We start from the raw sequence: 21,139 nt of genomic DNA on the forward strand, positions 1-21,139 counted from the left end.
AAAGAAAATTGCAATATTTAGAGACTTAAAACTGTACGTTTCAATGAGGAAATCGACAGGCACGAACTGTGTTATTCAATGTGTCATGTTTTCCTTGCAATCGTTGTCGCTGCCGTCACTGCAGCTCCATGCTCCTCCCTCCAGTAATAAAAGCTTGATGCTGAAATCCTGTGTGAAAAGCATTGCGATTTGGGGAAAATCTGGCTTCATCTTCGAATTTATTGCTCAAGAAACTTCCTGCCGTGAATGATTCCATCAAGCCTGGAAGTGACACTGTTCAAAACAAAATAAGCGTTTCATTGGAGGTCATTTATTGAAAAATGAAGTTGCGAATGCAGAAATTACATATGTGGACTACATTATAATTTCTGTATAAAAAAACAATCATTCATACAAATCAATATAAACAACTTGGGGGGGGGGGAAGGTTGTAGATAATATGTAGTGGCCTATAAATCATTCTGAGGAATGTATTAGAGCAGTGTTTCTTAACCTTTTTTTGCCCGTGGCCCCCTTTGAACCAGATTTTTTTCTCGTGGCTCCCCTGCCCTACACAGAGTTTTCGACCCTCATTTAGAAGCAAAATCCTTTATATGTATTGAATTGATTTTTTTCAGTGAATTATACTGAACGAAAATTTTGCACATAAGATTGGCCTCTAGATCACTGGCCTAGAATTTACTAAGCTCCCCGCTAGTTCGAGTTCTATTCAGGGCCGTCTCAACATCGTGGGTGCCCTAGGCAAAGTGATGCTATGTGGTAGTCCCATACTTAGCTGGAAATAAACAGCCTACATATTTCCTACTTATTTTCAAAATTTATTGTACTATACAAAATATCATAAGGTGGACATGAGATCCCCGGGCCTGATATGGTTTTCATCATTTTTTGTTTTTCACACTATAAATTTAATATAGAGGAAGGGGGGTCTGTGAAAAATGTAGCCGGGGGCCTGCGAAAAACCCATCCTATGGAACCTGCTGCAAAATGTAGGTGGTGAGGCCCGGGTGGACTTGTCAGTTTGTACAGGGTGGATACAATCGGCCGCCTAGTAGCTACTCACGTGGTTCCTTGTGAAAGACTAATATGGGAAAGTGTTTTCAGTTTTTTTGATTTGACCAATAAAATTATAGACCTACAGCGCATTAAAAAAAATGCTGACGTCACTTTCGAATCCTGCCAAATGCGCCAAACGTATAACTTGGCGTTTTTAACCTTAATAGTAATCAAGAAAGATAAAGCTGTGTGCATTTATTTTCCTCGCCGTTTCCCTAAAAAATTATTGATTTAATAGTGAAGGAAAAAAAAATCAATACATTTTGACAGTGTTGATTTTGGGAAAATAATTTTCCCACTAGATCGCGTTTGGCTAACGCTTCACAAATATGGTTGATTGATAAGTTTGCCAATATAGTCGGGGTGAATGTAACACGTAATAACAAGGTTAACATCACTCCACACGAAGAGGGGGGAAAAGCGCCAATCGTGAAAGAAACTGATTGAACGGGGTTAGATATTTCAGTTCATTTCAATTAAACGGCAACCCGCAGCGTGGGGGAATTTTATTTTTTTAGTTGCTTGTTTGGCGCATAACTGACCGTTAGAAAACTCACACGCCACCAAAATGTCAAAATATAACTCCCTAAAATGGAAAACACTTTTCCATACAGACGAATAACGTTATAGGTGAAAATATCGTTTTAACGAACTTTTCTAATCCCCAAATAAGTTTACATAGGAACAATACAAAAAAACAAATCCTTTCTAACGAAGTGATTTCTCCGGTGTCTTGGAGTTCGTTATAACGGGATTCATCTGTATTAGTTTTTCACAAGGGATCACGTGTAATCATTTGCGGTCGGTAGTATTCATCCTGTAAGCTTACTCCCGAAAATCATGAGTGAAGTCATCGAGGGGGAGCGCACCAAGATGTCAAATTGCGATCAAATAAATTTACAAAATTTTATTTTCAGCGTACAAGCCGCACTTCCCGCTTTCTGTCGGGTTTTCCATTTCTCGCGCAGTGAAGAGCACACCAAGATCGCGCGTAGATTGCTGTTCCCCCAAAGCAGAATGCTTTGCATTGTTCTGCAAAGCGCCCGCGGTTGAGCGGAAATGCTCTGCGGTAAAAATTTCCGTAACTGCGTTTTCTACACTTTTGTTGAAATTCTTCCAGATTGTTCTGCGACGTACGTAGCATATTTCGACATATGCTTTGAGAATTGCGATCAAATAAATTTTGAAAAAATTGGATTTTCACCTTATAAGCCGCACTTGCCCTTTCTGTCGGGATTTCCATTTCTCGCAGCGAGGGGCTTTGGGGAGCACACCAAGACAATAAAACAAAAATCATTTCAGTGCCCACTTCAAAGTGGTCATCTGCCTGCTGACGACCGGCAGTCCTATTCGTATATTTACGTGTGAAGTTAGCGACTTCCAAACGATACTGAACGTAATTTTACAGCCGAATTTTTGCACCTCTAAATGGTCCCGATCTTAAATATACTGCCCCCCCCCCCCCCGTAAAGAAGCACCAAGTTTAACATATGCCTTTCTCCACGAAATGACCATTGCACTCCCAACCGCGCGAAGCTTTGGAAAACCGCAAAATGGCATTCTGCCATTTTTCCCCCATCCTAGGGGACAGTTTTCAATTATCTTAGCAGAGACATACAATTTATTATCTTGATCTGCGCCCCACAACTCCCCTCGCTGCGAGAAAATGGGAAATCCCGACGGAAAGCGGGAGGTGCGACTTATACCATGAAAATTAAATATTAATTAATTTAAATTATTAATTATTTCAGGAGATTCTGTGGTGGCAAATGTTGGGTGTGGGACACCCGTGGGCCGGATGCAAGTTTACACTTGAAGAGAGGCTCTACTGTAATTTGGGGAATATCATAAACACCGAAAATTTTTCCGCAGGATATTGAAATTTTTTAACATTAAAAAATATTAAATTTTTCAAATTAATTTTTAATGATTAATGAATAAATAATAAAATGCCTGGGACCCCCGACACCTCTAGTCATATCGGTAAACTTGAATCTATCAAAAATGAATCCATTCGCCTTTATTCACGACTGCTGCTGGTCCTACTTTAGTTACTTTTCCGATCTTAAACTCGAACTTGATCTCCACCCACTCGTTACTCACCGACTTATCTCTCGATTAGTCACGCTTTATAAAGATTGCTCATAGTCATCTATCTACATTTCGATACGTCCGGTATTCTGACTAAGCCTTCCTATGTCTGCAGTAGACTTGACCACCCCCCAAAATTTCTAAGTGAGTATCCACTGAGATATTTGAATTTAAAAATAAGAGAAAAAGTGGGCAAGAAGCGTTTTTCGAAAGTTGTCTCTAAAACCAACGGTTCAGAAATAGCCATTGAATAACAAGCCAATACACATAACAAGCATTACAGAGAAACAAAAAACTTCGTCAGGTTTCACTACACGTACACGCACATTCCCGCATGTACCGATTCGTTGGGGGTTCCGCGGGGGGGGGGGGTGCATGTGTGGTGTAGCATTCATTCATTCAAACCGAGCACAACTCCGGTCTATCGCCATAGGCAATTTACTACCGATTGAGTTGTGCCGGAAGTATGAGTGTGTGTGTGTCCCCCCCCAAATGCCACGAAAGCGACTGTATGCATTCAACTGCCTGACACCTGGCCAGCCGTCACCCAGCCCTCAAAGTCCAGCCGCTCATCCGGCATGGTTTCAAGGGAGCTGCCTCGCGACCTTCGCCTACAAGGAACAGCTTTTGCCCTTATTTAATTAAATACTAATTCGTGACTTCCTCCTTCTTCGCCTCGTCCTCATTGGAAGTCGGAGTCGGAGCCTGTATCGTAGTGTGGTGTAGCAGTAGTAGGTAGGGCCTCCAAAAAATGGCTCAGGGATCCATGATGTTCTTAAGTCAGCCACCTCGTTGGGCAATTTGCCTGTTGTGGCGTGGTATTTGTATTTGTAACGATGAGAGTGGACACCCTGTATTTTGCTCACCCTTAACCACTTTACAAACAAGGACGTGATATTGGGTCCAAACGCCAGTGGAATAAATTCGAACAAATCTGTTTTCTTCCCGCTCTCGATCCATCACCACAAAACTTTATTGCAACCCTATAAAAAAAAAAGTACAGTAGAACCTCGATTATCCAAACACATCGGGACCGAAGGGTGTTCGGAAAATCGATTTCGAAACTAATTCGATGACGCAAAGGACTAAATTCAATTTAAAATGAATTCTTCAGAGACGAAAAAAAAAAAAAAGATGACAGCTAAATCTGCTCCCATTCACACGTTTGTTTGCTCTTGTGTGTGTCAATCGTTTATAACTACATAAACTGTACGCGGATCCACCGCTGCTTACTAGCTTACAGGTACGGTATGTACAGTTTTTTGGAAGTGAATTATTGCATAATAGAGCGGAGCTACCGAGTTGGGAGAAAAGAAGATTCAAGTTCCAAGAAAATACCAACTGTTGAGCATCATTGACTATAGAAAATTGAAAATGAGTTAGATTTAAAAGGTGTTCTGTTGATCGAGTTGTTCGGATAAACGAGGTTCTACTGTAGTTCTTTTCACTCTCCATCATGAGGAGGAAAAACTTCAAATAGAGAGGTTGTATTATATACAAGTACATAATAGGAGAAAGAAAACAGGTAGGGGAAGGGTGAAAAGAGAAATACATACTTCATACGTACTAAGTATTACAGATGAAAGAAAAACAGTATATAACTATACTCTCTTATCTGTTTTTTTTTCCCTTACTTTTCTACTTTTTAACATACCATTACGTTAGAGCAAGGTTATCAGAGCTTGTATTTATCACTGATTCGTCTAACAGATATCATCCGAATTTGTCTCCAATCGCTTGTGAGCGAAGAGGTTAAAATATAACTAAATAATAAATCAACTAAATGTTACTGCAAAAAAAATGTATCCGAACCATAACTCCTTGTCATTTTTACTTCCGATAATTGAACAGATATTCAAATACTATTTATTCTATAGCTGTTTATCGTGTGAAAACATAGACCGGTATATTACACCAGTGGTTCTTAACCGGGGGCCATGGCCCCCCTAGTGGTACTGGGATACTTCAAGGGGGCCACGGAAGAAATTGGAGGAAGGGACCATGACAGGTGGTTTGGAGGGCTGCAGAGAGCTGAGAAGAAAAATTAAGATGTGAAGAAATAAAGCTTTTGTATTAGGGGCCTTTCAAGTATTACGTCATCATCGATGGGGGGGGGGGGAGAGGGGATTTCCGATTTGCTGACTTTTGATGATAAGGGGGGAGGGGGGTTTGGATAATGCTTACGTCATCAACCACCCTTTATGAAGGGGGAGTAGGATTCAGAGAGGCAGAGCTGATGACGAAATTTTGCTGGCAAGGGGGGGAGGGGGGTCAGCGTTTTGCTGACGGGGGGGGGGTCAAAAAAAGCTATAACTTCTCTTACGTAATACTTGAACGGCCCCTTAGTGACTATACAATTAAAGAATTTAACAAAACCACCCATGGAACCAGGGCCGTCTTAAGGCAAGGACCCACCCGGGCCTCACCGCCTACATTTTGCAGCAAGTTCTCTAGGATGGGGTTTTTCCGCTAGCCCTCGGCTAGATTTTTCACAGCCCCTCCTCCATATAAAATTTATAGTGTAAAAAACAAAAAATTATGAAAACCATATCAAGCCCAAGGCTGCAGCTCTGTCAGTCCCACTCTTGTGAGGGGTCATGCCCAGGGGTCTCATGTCCATAAGTGACCCCACCTTAGTGATATAGAATGTATATATTTTTAACATGTAATTTTTTTTTTCTGATTGAGAAAATAAATGCTCCCTTCGGGGAACCCCGGTTTCCGGGTCGGAGTAAGTAACTCATAGTACAATTAATTTTGAAAATAAGTAGGAAATATGTAGGCTGTTTATTTCCAGCTAAGTATGGGACTACCATAGCATCACTTTGCCTAAGGCACCCATGATGTTGAGACGGCCCTGAATACAACGTGGACTATTCGGGAGCTCAATAAATTCTAGGCCACTGGGCAAGAGGCCAATCGTATTTGCAAAATTTTCGTTCAGTATAAATTCACTGAAAAAATCAATTCAATACGTATAAAGGATCTTGCTTCTAGATGAAGGTCGAAAACTATGGGTAACGCAGGGGAGCCACGAGAAAAAAAAAATATGGTCCAAAGGGGGGGGGGGCCACGGGCAAAAAAAGGTTAAGAAACACTATTACACTATAAAAGTTTCGTAAAAGTCCTTTTATAAAACTTGAAAAATGAAGCCAATAAGGCCACCGGTTGCATTTTCTAGAATGTGACCAATAACCTTATTGGTTAGATTTTTGATCCCTTTTATAAAAGGGATTTTATCCCAGGTTCGAATCCTGGTTCGGACAAAAAAAGAAAACGTAGTTTTTTTTTTTGAAGGTGTATCCGTGTGATTTCTAGAATGTTCTCCCAAACCGGAAGTACGTTTGATACACCGATTTACATACTGGTTTCTGGAATGTTCCAAGAGCCTTATATAATCCCGCACTGAACGATTACTAAGTGCACTCAATGTTCTCTCCTGTATAACTGTTTCCTTCACGAGTGTTTTTGAAGAATAAAACCAATTCGAGTTCAGTCAGCACCTCCTACAGATAGGCCTCTGCAGTCTGCTTGTGACGTCAGTAAGTAGTCAATTTTCCCTCAGAATATTCAGGGGAAAAAATTGTGCCAGTATCATCGTTGTCAGGAAAAGAAACGATCGGGCTCAGAATTGGCGATTTCTATGCCCCACATCCAATCACTATGCGGTATTTGTGAGCCAGTCAGTAAGATTCCACGCCAAAATAAGAAGAAACGAAATAGGATGCTGTGTTTCAAAATGTGGCAAACTTGCTAGGTAGTCTGAATGACGTTCATGGCAAACAGTGCACAGGCCTTCTATCTCTAGGAGGCGATGGTTCATTTCGCGTTGTTAAGCCTTTGATTAGTTGAACTAACTACGTGTCAATAAAAATGAATGTATATGTTAGTGCCAAAGCCCGAAATTGGCTAATTTCGTTAAATATTGGCAAGGCCAGTTCGTGATTATGGCCGGTGATCCCTGGCCAAATACCGATAACAGAAAAGACATGACTCAGGATCGCCAAGTTGGCGTATTTTTTCGTTAAAATTTTGTCCACGTTAGTTATAGCAACCCGCCAAACTGCAGTCACGATGCGGTAATCATTTCTCTCTCTCCAAAATTTGGCAAAAAAAGACCGCTTATATAATTTTTATAGTTTCCCCCCCCCCCCTCCTCTCTCAAATTTCGCTTTCTCTCTCGTCACGTGGAGCTAATCCAATTCAGCTGCTATATATATAGAGGCATGTATCACACGTTGGCGATTTAAAAAAAAAAGTTTGGCTCCTACCAGGCCGTCTAACATCAGCACATCGAGCTTTGGCCAAGAATCTCCGGCCACTTCGCGAAATGTCCGGCCCCGTCCAATTTTTTCATGAAACGCCCAATTTTTTTTCCCCCGCCTATTTTCAACGAGGCGTGGTTGAATTTTTGAAATTAAGATTATTTTGATGACCTATAAATGATATTAGGGTGCCGTGAAAAAGCCCGAATTATTTTCTACGAAATATTTGCGATTTATATTTGGTTTTGTTCTCAGTGTTCGGGATTTTTAATCGTGTTTTTGTTTCTGTCGGGAACACCAGGGAGTAACCTGACGGAATGTTCTTCAGAGCTGTCGTGTTGCACGCCATCCATGGAGGAAGGCTACAGGAACGCCGTCAAGACAGACTTCTGGATAATGCTGCAGTCGTCCAGTGCCGATCTCAAATCGCTGCTGCATTCGAGCACCGCTTCCTTCAGGGGTGAGTTTTTTCTAGATTTTTTTTTTTACGCATTTATAGCATATTGGATAATAAATGCTGTATGTAATGAATTTCTCCTCGAGGGATGTAGGAGAACTTCCCCCACCTCCTCCTCCTCCATCGTGTCCTCCTCGGATTCGATTCCCGCTCATCTAATTCGATTTACCTTGCTCCGTGGTGGTAACAGGATGCGATTCCTGGTGCGAACTCCGTGTTACATTTAATCGGTGAGGGGGGGGGGAGATATCTCCGGAAATGTTTGATTGGAATCGTGTAGCAGCGCATGTACGCACGTTATATACTCGTTCCACTTCGCCCCGGTGCGTCAACGTTGATCTTGATGCGTAAATGTCGATCGGGTTTGAGCCGATCACCCTCGTTTCCCCCCCCCCCCACCTTCCCGTGGCATGTCGTAACCGGACTCGTATCAGTTGTCTTGATGGATTGAAATCGATGATGGCAGCCTTTGCCTTTACTCGGGCAGCATGCATGCATAAGGGGCAACCAGAGGAAAATATAGGTTACAGAGGATGAAAGAAGCTTAAGAATCACGGCTGTGGTTCTCAACCAGAGGCCGTAAGACACTCTTGCGGCTCCGGGGCATTCTCTCGGAGTCGCCTGATGTGGCCCGCGAGCTCAAACCTAATTTTGTAAAAATGAACTAAATCATTATTCATACAATTATTGTTTAGTTGAACAGTGCTTACCCACATTGCGGTCCTTCGCTGTGAATGCTAGTTCCAGATTACTTTAGCAACCTCCGGTGCAGTACCGCATCACTTTAGCAACCTCCGGTGCAGTACCGCATCACTTCAGCAACCTCTGCTGCTGCTCCGGATTCCAGATCACGTAAGTGGCCCGCAACACCCTCTCGAAACTAATAAAGTGGCTTTCAACACCCTCTTCAAATCATTCAAGTGGCCCGCACTCCCTAAAAGGTTCAGTGCCCTTGTTCCTAAGAGCGGCTTTCGATGTAGAGCTTCTAGAATCAGAAGGAGGAATGGATTTAGAAAGTGTGAATCTCATTTTTCGTTGTTTGTAAGACCGGCATTACATTATAAAAGTTTTACAAAAGTTCTTTTATAGAACTTGAAAATGCAACCTCTTATCGGTTACATTCGAACAAATGCAACCGATAACGTTATTAGTTGCTGTTGTCAAGTTTTATAAAAGAAATTTTCTAAAAAATTTATGGTGTAATCCCGGCATAACTTTTATTTTGCATGAAAATGTACAAAGTTCCCCCCCCCCCCTCCCGCTAAAATGCGCTGATTTTTGGGGTCGGGTTTATACAGGGGTTTTCAATTTATTACTATTTTGGTGGTCTTAAAGTGGGGGAGGGGTCGGCTTATACTCGAGTACATACAGTACTTACAGAATCCGTTCGAACTATCCACACAGGGGACAGCAGAACTTTATATAGGTGAGAGCTGATATTTGCCACTAGGTGATGTGTAACCTGGGGCAAAGCGCTCGTGAAGATAAGATTCTTCAAGCGCTTTGACCTGAGGGTTACCCATTTCTTAACCCGATTCCTAACTATGGGGGGGGGGGGACCATTCCTATGCCGAGATTACACTATAAAAGTTTGATAAAAGATCTTTTAAAAAACTTGCAAAAAAACAACCAATAAACCTATTGTTTGCATTTTTCGAGTTTTAAAAAAAGGACTCTATAAAACTTTTACTGTGTAGTTACCGGCCATAGTTAAGAATGCGGTTACAAAATTCCCTCTTGCTTCTTAACTAGCCCCCGTAATTATGAAGCGTATTCTTATTAAAAATCAGTAGGTGGCACCACCCCCTTGAACTGTTCTCGGTTGATATGATAGAACTATCCGTAAAACCCTCACAAGAGGCTGTGGCGGCTATCTAGCCATTCCAGTGCCCTGTGCAAGAATTTGCATTCAATCCCCTTCTGGCCCATTCTTGGGCCCAGAATGTGGGCATAAATGGCACATTCTGCCCCCCCCCCCCCTTAAGTGAGCCCTGTGTTGGTGCACCTGCCTAGTTTACGGCACTGGGGAGCGGCGGTATACACTGGTGTAAGAAATTAAGAGAATTGGTCGATTATCTCTAGAACTACTGTACCGATTTTAAATGAAATTTGATATGTACATACATTGATACAATACAAAACAAATAACCATTCAATAATTGTAATACACACGCATGATCGTGCGTAACACTCGTTCTAGTCGGAAGGTATGAAACAGCGGTTGCAGAATAAACAAAAAAATGGGTTAATAGATGGTTAATAGGGGGTATGGTCCCCTCTTAAAGATATACAGGTCTCGCAGCGTGATTTCATACTTGAAGTAAGGCAGTTTTATCATTTCCTGTGGCAATTGGTCCCACTCGTTCAGCAACGCTGTTTTCATTCCCTGGATGGTTCCCGGAGGGGGGTTGCGAGTAGCAATTGCCCTCCCCAGAGCATCTCAGACATGCTCTATTGGGTTGAGGTCTGAAGATCTGGCTGGCCAATCCATCCGGCGAATATCCTCACTCTCTAGAAAATCGTCGAGCAGAAGAGCTCTATGTGGTCTCGCGTTATCGTCCATTAAAATGAACTCAGGGCCAACTGCACCCCTGAAAAGGCGAACATAGGGCTCTAAGACCTCATCCCTATACCTCACACCAGTCACAGTGCCTCTTTCAGAGACATGGAGAGGTGTGCGGCCATCCAACATGATGCCTGCCCAGACCATTAAACCTCCTCCGCCATAATGGTCGATTTCGCGAACATTGGAGGGTAGGTAGCGGGTCCCTGATTCTCCCCATACGAACGTACGGCGAGAATCGGTGCTTAGGCTGAACCGGGACTCATCAATGAAGAGAACGGTCGCCCATTGATCCATCATACTCCGATCTCTATGCTTTCTGCACCATGATAAACGGATTCTCCTGTCCGTAGAAGTGAGCGGGACGCAAACAGCAGGTCTTCTTGCAAACAACCCTCTCTCATGAAGTTTTTTGGAAACAGTCACCTTTGATACACGGGTTCCTGTGGCTGCATACAAGTCACGAGAGAGCTGAGAAGCTGTAGCACTCCTGTTACGCCTCGCTATCATCGACGAATGGCGATCTTCTCTGGCCGTCGTGACTCTTGGACGACTTTGCCCAGGCTTTCTCTCGATGGATCCGGTATCCTGGAACTGTTTCCATAAGTTACACACGACGCTGGGCGTTAAATTGAAACTCTCTACAAATCTGGACTTGAGGTTGGCCTGCTTCTAGCCTCCCCACAATTCGCCACCTCATTCCATCATCTAAACGTTACTCATTTTTACTGTTCAAATTTGAAATTAACAACCGATTGCTGCAAAATAACACCAAGAAATTCACCGAGGTGTGCTAGCGAACGAAATGCGTCTTAACTTACGAGCGCTTATAACGCCTGTTTCTCTACTGGATCCGCCTACACACACGTGTACGCTTACGTATTTGACGTACAAGATTTGCATTTTTGTCTAGAAGCAGTGGTTTCACATTCAGTTCAGTTCTTTTCATGAAATTCAATAAAATATGCAAATTTTCTTAATTTATTTCACCAGTGTAGATATCCACTTTATTTGTAGAATTTTTGTACGCTGTAGTTGTATGAGAAAAGGTCTCTCCTGGAGATGTTGGTTTGAGACAATGGGCTGTAAGTGAAAAACATGTGGTCCATGGGGGGGGGGGGGTGTAAAAAGTAAGCGATGGAGTCTGATATGTGACACTAGTTTTTCAAACACACATTCAAAACACAGTTTCAATTAAAAGGAAAAAGTTTGCTTCTTTTTTTTTCTCAAATTTTCTAAAAGGCATCCGCGAAATCTTCATTCGCAATTTTTGATCCGTCCCGTATTTCCCCCTGCAGTGCTCTCAAAGGAGGAAGGGAAATGGGTTTTTTTCCCTTCCCCTCTTCTCTTAGGGAAAAGAAATTGACTTTTCAATTTCCCTCCCGCTGATCATCATCGTCAGTGTAAATTAAAAGACGGAAATTTGAGTTTTTTTAAATAACGTAAGGTCAAGGGGGAGAGGGGAAATTAAATTTTAATTAAATATCCCTTGGGGAAAAGAAACATTTTTTTAAATGAATTAAGGAAATCTAAAAACGATTAAAATTTTTCAAATATGTTTATTTATGAATGACTGGCACGATATATCGTATTTATGCTTCCCGTTTCTTTTCTTTTCCAATCCCTGCCGTTTTCCCTTCGTTTAGTAGATTTTTGATGTATGTACAGTCGGACTCGGGTATAACGACATCAGGTTCCACGAAATTTTGTCGTTATAACCGAGGTGTCGTTACTGCCGAGGCGTATTAGGTATTAAATTTAATCGGAATCCAATAAAATACTGTACGTGAGGTTATTTCATTATGATTGGGATGACCATATTTTAGGGAGAAAAATGCGGGGAATTCGGATATCATATCAATACAGGATATCGCCAATTTTGGCTTCAAAAAAAAAATGCCGGCAGCAGTAAAAATTTTGCCTGGCAAAATTTCCAATTACTGCGTACAAATTGCCCTCGAAGAGAAAGTGCTACTGCAAGTGTGCAGTATCACAAAGTGTATTTCATGGGAAAAAAAATAGTTTAACGTACGACATGTATGAAAAATGAAAATATTTGTAGGCATATATTTTTCATTGTATTATAATTTATGAAAATAATATATCTCCATCCCAATTTTAGTGAATAAGTCGTTTTCAATGAAGTAAGCTATTGAAAAACGGGACATTTTAATAAAAATTCGGGCAAAATAACGTGAAAATACAGGAATGTCCCGTATACGGGTCTTATCAATAAGCAAGTGTAATAAAAAATTTTACTATCGTTAATTATCAACAGATAATTATATTATAATAACGATATAACAGACAAACATGCTCTCAACCATGCTGAGCATGGCCCCAGATGGGTGAAATTTGGAAAACAAACCATGAAAACTGTCGTTATATCCGAGGTCGTTGCATTTTTATTGACGTTATAAGCAAGACTTATTACTATTATTCTCTATGGCAGGGTTTGCACAACATTTCAGTCCGCGGTTCAAATTTGCAACATTTTTGTCGCTCACGGGAGAGAAACTTGTATATGTTTACTGCCAAAGCCTAAAATTGGCCGTTTCGTTGAATATTGGCCAGCTTTTCGGGAAGTGGCCGGTGATCGATCCCTGGCCAAATTCCGACAACAAAAGACACCATCGGGATCATCGTCAAGTTGGCGTCTTTTTTCGTGATAACGATGCCCACGTTAGTTATGGTAACCCATCAAACAGCGGTCACGATGTGGTAATCGTTTTTTTTTCCTCCAAAATTTGGCAGGAAAAACTGTTTACATAATTATTTTTATCTTTTTCCTTTCGATTTTCATTTTTTTTCTCGTCCCATGGAGCTAATCCAATACAGCTGCTATATATATATAGACATGTATCACATGTTGGCGATTTAAAAAAAAAATGGATTTGGCTCCTACCTTGACTTCTTGCATCAGCACATCGAGCTTTGGCCTGGGATCTCCGGCCACTTCGCGCGAATTAGCCTTACTTCGGGCTTTGGCAGTAAGTTGTACATTGGGCAGGGCCGTAACCAGAGGGGGCGGCCAGATTTAGGTGGCAACAAACAGCACCATACTACAAAATTATCGAGTTTTAAAGTTAGTGGGGGGATGTCAAAATAATGTTTGCCCCGGGCTGCGAAAAACCTAGTTACGGCCCCACATTGGGTGACCATTGAGATTTCATTATACTGTATTATCATTATTATGACCATCATAATTAAGTTTTGTAATACAAATGAATTTCTCACATATTTGCCAAACATGTATTTTTTTTGGCGAGTTACATTTTTACTGATTGCGACTTGCAGCCTTTTATGTCCTGCCGTTGGCGATTTTTCAGCACCTTTACTTGCCTTTCAGAGGTTTCTAGGCTGCAACTGTTAACTTTACTTGCTTTGTCAATTAACTGTTGACATCACGGATGAATCCCGATTTCCCGTATTTTCATGAAGGAGTATGGTCATCGTAAAGATTTATAGTGTTGTGCGTGTCGGTACTTTTCTGCATTACGCCCTGCGCGGGCAGGGTGCTACACCTTTACGGGCCTCATCTCGGTTCCCGGGTCGGAGGTTGAGGCACCCCCCTTGCTCGATGGGAATCAGTCGGAACTGCAATTTTTGACTTTATAGCCGAGGTGTCGTTGCAACCAAGTTTGACTGTATAATGGAGATCGATATTCCCTGCTGCAAAACAATCCAATTCAGGGAATCGGATAAATCTCTCTGGACGGCTTTGACATCGATATTTTCTGAAATTTCTTATATTTCTGAGGGGGAAGAAAAAAAGGGAATCTTAAATATTTACTGTGTCACTTACTTCGTGATACATTGCGGTCTGTTTCTTGGAAGGAACAATTTTTCTTTTCCCTACCGTTTCTTTTTAAGTTTCGAAGAATTTTTCCGCTGTTTTTCGAAATAAAAGAGGAAAAAATTTTCCCCATTTTATTTTTTCCCTTTGAAGTTTTGCTTTTATAATTTTCTTTTCCCATTGAAATAAACGTTTCTTTTCCTATTTTTATTTTATTTGGAATCTCTGAGGGCAGCCGCATTTACGTATTTTGTACTTCACTTCACTGTTCGTTTTTTATTTTAAAAATATTTGAAGGGGGGGGAAAAAAATGTCACCCGGAGCAGCAGACGACACGTCAGATGAAAAATGAGTTTTTGCAGGGTTTTTTTTTCCCCCTTTCTCTCTTTCTGGTGTGGCAACACTGCTACATTTTCGAAAAAGAATTGGAAATAAAAATAAAAAAAAAATGGCGGCTTTTTGTGTGGAGGAAGACAACAATCGCCCACGAGGTTTTGTAGTTTTTATCTTTTATTTTTTAATCCCTTTTATTATTATTTTTTTTTATCAAATCACTTCATCGATTCCTATTTTCTGGAATTTTTTTTAGGTTGTTGAGGGAAAAAGATGAAAGAGCCGTACAGTTAGTTCATTTTCTTGTGGTTCTTTGATGGGGATTTTGCATGTCTGAAATAATATGGAATAGATGGATGTATTCTCGTGAGAGGAAAAGAAAATCCCCCTTCCCATTTTCTATTAACGGGATATTTCCTGGATACAAGGCCGTGAAGTTGGTTGAGCGTACCGATGCGATTACAGCGTGTGAACTGTATCTCCCGAATTCGGTACAGTCCTCTAGCTCTAGGGCAGTGTTTCTCAACCTTTTTTTCAGCCCATGCCCCGCCTCTTTTGCACCACATTTCCTTCTCGAGGCTCCCCGGTCTTATCCAGGGCCCCTCATACCCTTATTCAAGAGCCTTTCTACTTATAGCGTTGAATTTAATCAAAATTGAATTTGCGAACAAAAATTTTATAGATGAGATCGATCTCTGAAACCCAGGGCCATGCACAGATCCAGAAAGTGGGTGATCATTCTTCCCCACGAGCATAATTTATATAGTAAAAATAGGTTTGCGTGGAATACGGGACGATCCAACTAACGCGCACAAAAAATCGAACTTCCCGACATATCACTCTGGGTCCACGACTACCTTGGGCAAGAGTTGAGTAAGGTTCCTTCTTGTGGGTGTTTTATGCATTTTCCGTCTCAAAATCGCGGGTCTCCGGACAAATTGATGTTCTGGGGCTCACCATACTTAGCTGGAGAACTAACAGCTTACAAATTTACATGCTTACATTTAAATATCATAGTACTAGATCTCATCGTGTAGCTTCCATCCCCCTCATGGATATGAGGCCCCGGGTCATTCCAACATGGGCTAAGATGGGCCATGGTTCTATGGACAGCTCTGCTGGATTCTGAAAGTTTTTCGTTCTGTCACATTTTCCCCACCACTTTTCACTTGAAAGCTTTACTTCTTCTTAGCTCTGTGATACCCTTCACCGTTCTCCGTGGCTCCCCCTTTCATCAGATTTTCGCCCCCCCCCCGGAATAGGACCAGAAGAGTGTCACGGGGCCCAGATTCTTAACAGACCCACACGGGTAAAGGGCTTACATCATCCCGGAAGAGACAGAGCCCTGGTCTTGTCTGGACTGACAGGTTCTTAACAGGAGACTATAGGACCTTTTGCGTCGCTGGAGCATTCTAGAGAAGCCACAAGTGAAAAGCTAGTAGAAGGGAGCCATAAAGGAAGGTTAAGTGGCCCCGTTGGAAGGTTTTGTAACCTTAGAATTCTTAGGAAGCTTGCATATTACCTAGACCAGGGGTTTCCAACGTTAAGCTTCGCTCGGAACCCTTTCTAGTCATGAGGCTGTTCCACAGAACCCTTGATGATAAGACTGTTCTACGTAACTCAAAGAAATATTTGAATATTTATCGAAATAATGTCCCTACTGTCATCTCAAAATGGCAAATGGGTTGTCCAACAGGGCTCCGCCCTTAGGCCTGTGATGATTCTCTTTTTTTTTCACCATTACAAATGCATAATAGATGGGCCCGTTAACAGTCTGATCTGGGGATTCGCTAAAGATACCAGACTACGATCCCTGCTTTTGAGCAGGAGGCACCCAGACCACATCGCCCATTACCCTTACGGACATGATAGGGTCCGTAACAGCACGAGAAGTCCGTAATAACACTATAAATTCATCTCGGTCCAGGGAGCTTGGCTCTAGGTTGTGTGTGTGTTTGGGTGAGCACCGAGATTCTTGTGGGGAAGAGAAAAACTTTATTCCTGTATTAAAAATGCCATCTAACTTTTTGTTCCAGATAGTGGGCGCATTCTCTTTTATTTCACCTGTACGGACCTGTTTCTCTGCGCACAGAACTTTGGTATCTCGATATCTGCGTGATATGAAGAAATAAAATGCTACTTTATACAATATAGGGAATTTTTCTCTGCTCAGCAAAAAACCTCTATGTACAGGGAAGAATTCTCAGTCACCTTCATACTCAAAACGTCCATATTTCGCAAACTTATTCACCATGAAAAGATGGTGCCTTTCTTTGATACTTTTTTGTTCATAACATATAAACGGGTAAGCAAAGATGGGCAAAACAAAATGTGCCTTCTGGAAAATATTGAAATACTATATTATATTGCATGTAAAAATCACTGAACTGGAACTACTGCTGTCACCTATCAAATAAATATTAAAACTGCTGTGATTCTCCGATTGAAATGACCGGCTTTTGATTAATGCGCCGCATAGAAAATGTCAATATAGCATGATATTAGTAAATACTTTTTGAGCTATAATATTGGTTGAATTGTCAAGTTTGCTTCGAAATATCAGCAGTTGCTGTTTGTCAAGGGTAAATTAGCATTAGGAAGATGCGCAAGAGTGAGACTCATTTCGATTCTGGTTTATATATCTTTCGGTTATAATTACAGGAAGTTCTGCGCATCTTACTAATGCCAATTTACCGCACACAAACATCAACTGTTAAATTTTTTAAGCGAATTTGACAATTCAACTGATGTTATTTTGCAGAAAAAATATTTATTAGCATTATGCTACATTGGTTTTTTTTTTCTGTGCGGCGCATCGATCGAAAACCGGTCATTTCAATTGAGGAATCGCAACAGTTGTATTTTCTATTTAATAGATGGCAGCAGTTGTTCTAGTTCAATGATGTTTCTTACATATAATATATATTCAGGATGATTATTATGCTGTAAGGTTTTGGAGACCATACCTACAGAGGGACATAGACTTGGTTGAAGGGGTGCAGAGAAGAGCTACGCGTGTCCTTATTGGCACGGGGCTTGAGTTATGAAGAGACTTCATTTTTTGAATATGTTTACATTGGATGAACGCATGTGTCGAGGAGATATGATAGAAGTGTTCAAAATGTTCAATGGGATGGATAGGATGGACCATAAACTTTTAGTACACCGCCAATCGACTGCTTTTACAAGGGAACACCACTATCGATTGGTGAGGGACAATGCAAAGTTACGGTGTCGCGGGGAATTTTTCTCTAATGGTGTTTGATCGTCCGGAACCCCAGAAAAGCTGTCGCGGAACACCAACCTAGACATGCACAGGCGCATAGTTTTCTTGAAGTTTCTCTAGAAATGCTTCGGAGGTTTACGTATCCCCAGATAATGCATGCGTGGGAGGCTTATGCGCGCCTAGAAACAGTACTCCTGAATGGTCCGTCACGTACCTCGGAAGTTGGGGGTAGCTCTCGTACCACAGGTTGGGAACCACTTATGGTCGCACAGCTCTTCCAGCAAAAAACGCCAGGACCCAGCCGCCCATTCGCTCTTCAATAGCAGTTTTTATGGCAGAGCATATAGCCTCTTTCGGTCAAAGGTCTGGTGTTACACGGATTGATTAAACTCTCGATCACAGGCTTATAATACAACGCCCTCTATCAGTTTTGCGTGTAAGATACGAAGTTTTAGGAGGTTTTTGATCGGAATTCGATCGGTGGTTGAGATTGGATATCGAATGTCGATGCTGGTCATCTGGGCACGGTTGGATATCCGGCTTATTTGGGTTATCCGGCCGGGGGGGGGGGGTTGGATTATCGGTACTGTATTTTAATTAGCTATCAGGGGACTCCTGTTACGGGATCGCTGCAGAAACGTGGACGGAAGATTATCGGAGTTGTTCCAGATGCGCTCAGAAATCGACATCTACTCTCTCGGATAAATCCGCTCAAATTAATCCTCTTTCTTGTTTCCTCTAAACTACATCCACTGACAAACACTGGGGGGCGTTAATTATTCCTCTAAGATTGGTAGAGAGAGAGGCTAGTGACGACGCGGGAACACCTCATCGTTCACCTCGGAAGTGTCAAGTAAGATCAAGACATGGTGGAATCCATAACTTGGCGAAAGTCCTCGCTTTGATTATCCCCGTTGTGTCAGTGACCTCGGATGACAAATCTCTCCATCTTCACATCGCCATCTGTTGTCGGGAAATTTGACGTTTTTGCGCGTTTTGTCTCTTCTCGTAGAAACACCGTTCGGTGGTCGCCGTATTGGACTCTAATAAATGGAGGAATCGAATGTTGGTGGAGTTTTCGATTACTTCCACAGCGACAACAGATGCGCGATTGTTAATAACAGTCCAGCACGGGAGAGTTACGCGTGAGGGACTACCCCTAAACAGGTGAGGGCGGGTGTAATTCGATATGTTTCTAGTGTTGTATGGGATGGGGGTGGTGGTTCGATGTTCGTACCTCCTGGTTCCATGGAGCTCCTCGACACATTATTTCGGTTTGTTGGTGACGTCACTAGGTTTTTTGGTTCCCATGTGTGTGTGTAGCGCCGAGCTTGATCTGAATCATTATCACCTACTACCAGAAGGAGATATTAATCTCTATTGTATGTGAGCAGCGTTTCTCTGATATCCAGTGGAGCCCGACTCGGATCTTTCTCTCTTGATGTGAAAATCCATACTTTGCGAACCTTTTAATGCCGCTTCGAAAATGAAATTTCTCTCAATGAGGAGCAGGGAAAAACCTTCTTGAGGAGCTCGTGGAGGAGGAAAGATGGAGCTTCATCAACTGTTTCTCTCGCTACTTTCATCGGTTCATAAACGTAATTTCTTGCTCCGAGGAGAGAAATGGCATTTTCCCTACTGCTTTCTCACTATAAGAGAGGAAGAGGGAATCTCGGAAGAGACATTAGGAGAAGAAGAGTGAAAAGATCTTTGGAGAAAAGTAGCTGAAAAAAAGAAGAAAAAGTAAAGAGAAAAGTAACCGAGGTTATTAATGTCTTGTGGAACACTTCGCTCCTTACGCCATCTTCTCCTTCAGTGGCGGAGGTGGGCTCAGGTCCTGACAGTGACGGATTGGATCTAGTATGAGAGTGTGGTGAGGAGGTACGAGTCTCCCCCCCCCCCCACCTTCCCACCCGATCTTTTGTGTGTGGGAAAAACCTCCCGTTGTGTCTTTTGGGCGATGATGAACCTTCTCTCTATCGGAGATGAACGATGGATTCGTGTGTTTCAATCCATCGGGTCTCAGGTTATCTGACGACTGGAATTCGATGCGGAAATTATATCCCCCAATGATTTTCTGGATGGAATACCAGATACTGGTTACGTCATGTCCGTCATCTCGAATGAATATCTGGATTGAATACCTGGTTACGTCATCCCGAATGAATATCTGGATTGAATACCTGGTTACGTCATCCCGAATGAATATCTGGATTGAATACCTGGTTACGTCATCCCGAATGAATATCTGGATTGAATACCTGGTTACGTCATCCCGAATGAATATCTGGATTGAATACCTGGTTACGTCATCCCGAATGAATATCTGGATTGAATACCTGGTTACGTCATGTTCGTCATCCCGAATGAATATCTGGATTGAATCAAGCCGCCTAGACAAGACTCGCCGTCCTCCATTTTTGAACAAAAAAACTGGTTTTGCCACTCCAAGTGACGTCTAATAATCAAAAGAAAAAAAGGATAGGGAACAGCAATTGAATTGGATATATCGAATAATACTGACATCACACACTTGCACTCAAAGCCAGTGGATAAATCAGCCAGGTATTTCAATGAGCACTAGATTGGATAATTGACAATGGTTGCGTCATGTCCATTATCCTGAATGATTTTTTCTGGATTGAATGCCTACTTCACCAAACACTAACTCTTGTCATCCATATCTCTATGTTGCAATTTACTGCCATTAAGTAGAGTTGGAAATGAAGGCGCTGTCTGTCGGTGGTTCCTCAAGCTTCACTAGGAGAAAATATCTTATCTATATCCTCCCTCGGGTTTGAACCTGGGGCCCTAATAGCAACCTTCACGGTGATAGGCAAGTATCTTACCGCCACTGCACACGGGCGCTGGATTGAATACCTGGTGCTGATTATGTTTTGTCCTTTTCCCCCAAATGATTTTCTTTATTGCATATCTGGTACTGGTTACGCAGTGTCCGTTATCCCCGATCCCGAATGATTTTCCGGATTGAATAGTTACGTCGTGTCCAGGAGTGGACGTCAAAATTGATCGTTTCCGCGAATGGTTTTCCGGCTTTAATGCCTAGTTACCAGGGCTGGACAAATCAGGGAAAAAAATCTAGGCGGCAAAAATTTTTTTTACACGAAGGAGGAGGTCCAAAATAATGCTTCTTTTGACAGATGTTGGCAGATATGCTGTTGTAAATTCTAAACATTTTGTGCTGCTCTCAGCCTGCATTTAGTAACTACACAAGAAAAATTTTAGGTGCCAATACCAATCTTTTAGTCGTCATGCAGAACCCTGGCGCCTGGGATTTGTCCCGCGCTACGTAATGGTTTTCTGGATTGTTATACCTGGTAACGTCGTAACC

The 21,139-nt window shown here is 42.0% G+C and overlaps 1 protein-coding gene across 1 annotated transcript in view; it reads left to right on the top strand.

The window, feature by feature from the left end:
• Nucleotides 1-21,139, top strand: part of LOC149067765 (glypican-5-like) — a 93,164-nt gene that overhangs the window by 21,187 nt on the left and 50,838 nt on the right. The window contains exon 2 of the mRNA XM_089252007.1: nt 7,714-7,872. Coding sequence (XP_089108133.1) covers nt 7,714-7,872 — 159 coding nt within the window. The remainder of the gene's footprint in view (nt 1-7,713; nt 7,873-21,139) is intronic.

The sequence above is a fragment of the Pholcus phalangioides genome, unplaced genomic scaffold (genome assembly GCF_987345545.1).
Source record: "Pholcus phalangioides strain wild (caught in Gottingen) unplaced genomic scaffold, Ppha-v1.0 ptg000028l_1, whole genome shotgun sequence".
Taxonomy (NCBI): Eukaryota; Metazoa; Arthropoda; class Arachnida; order Araneae; family Pholcidae; genus Pholcus; species Pholcus phalangioides.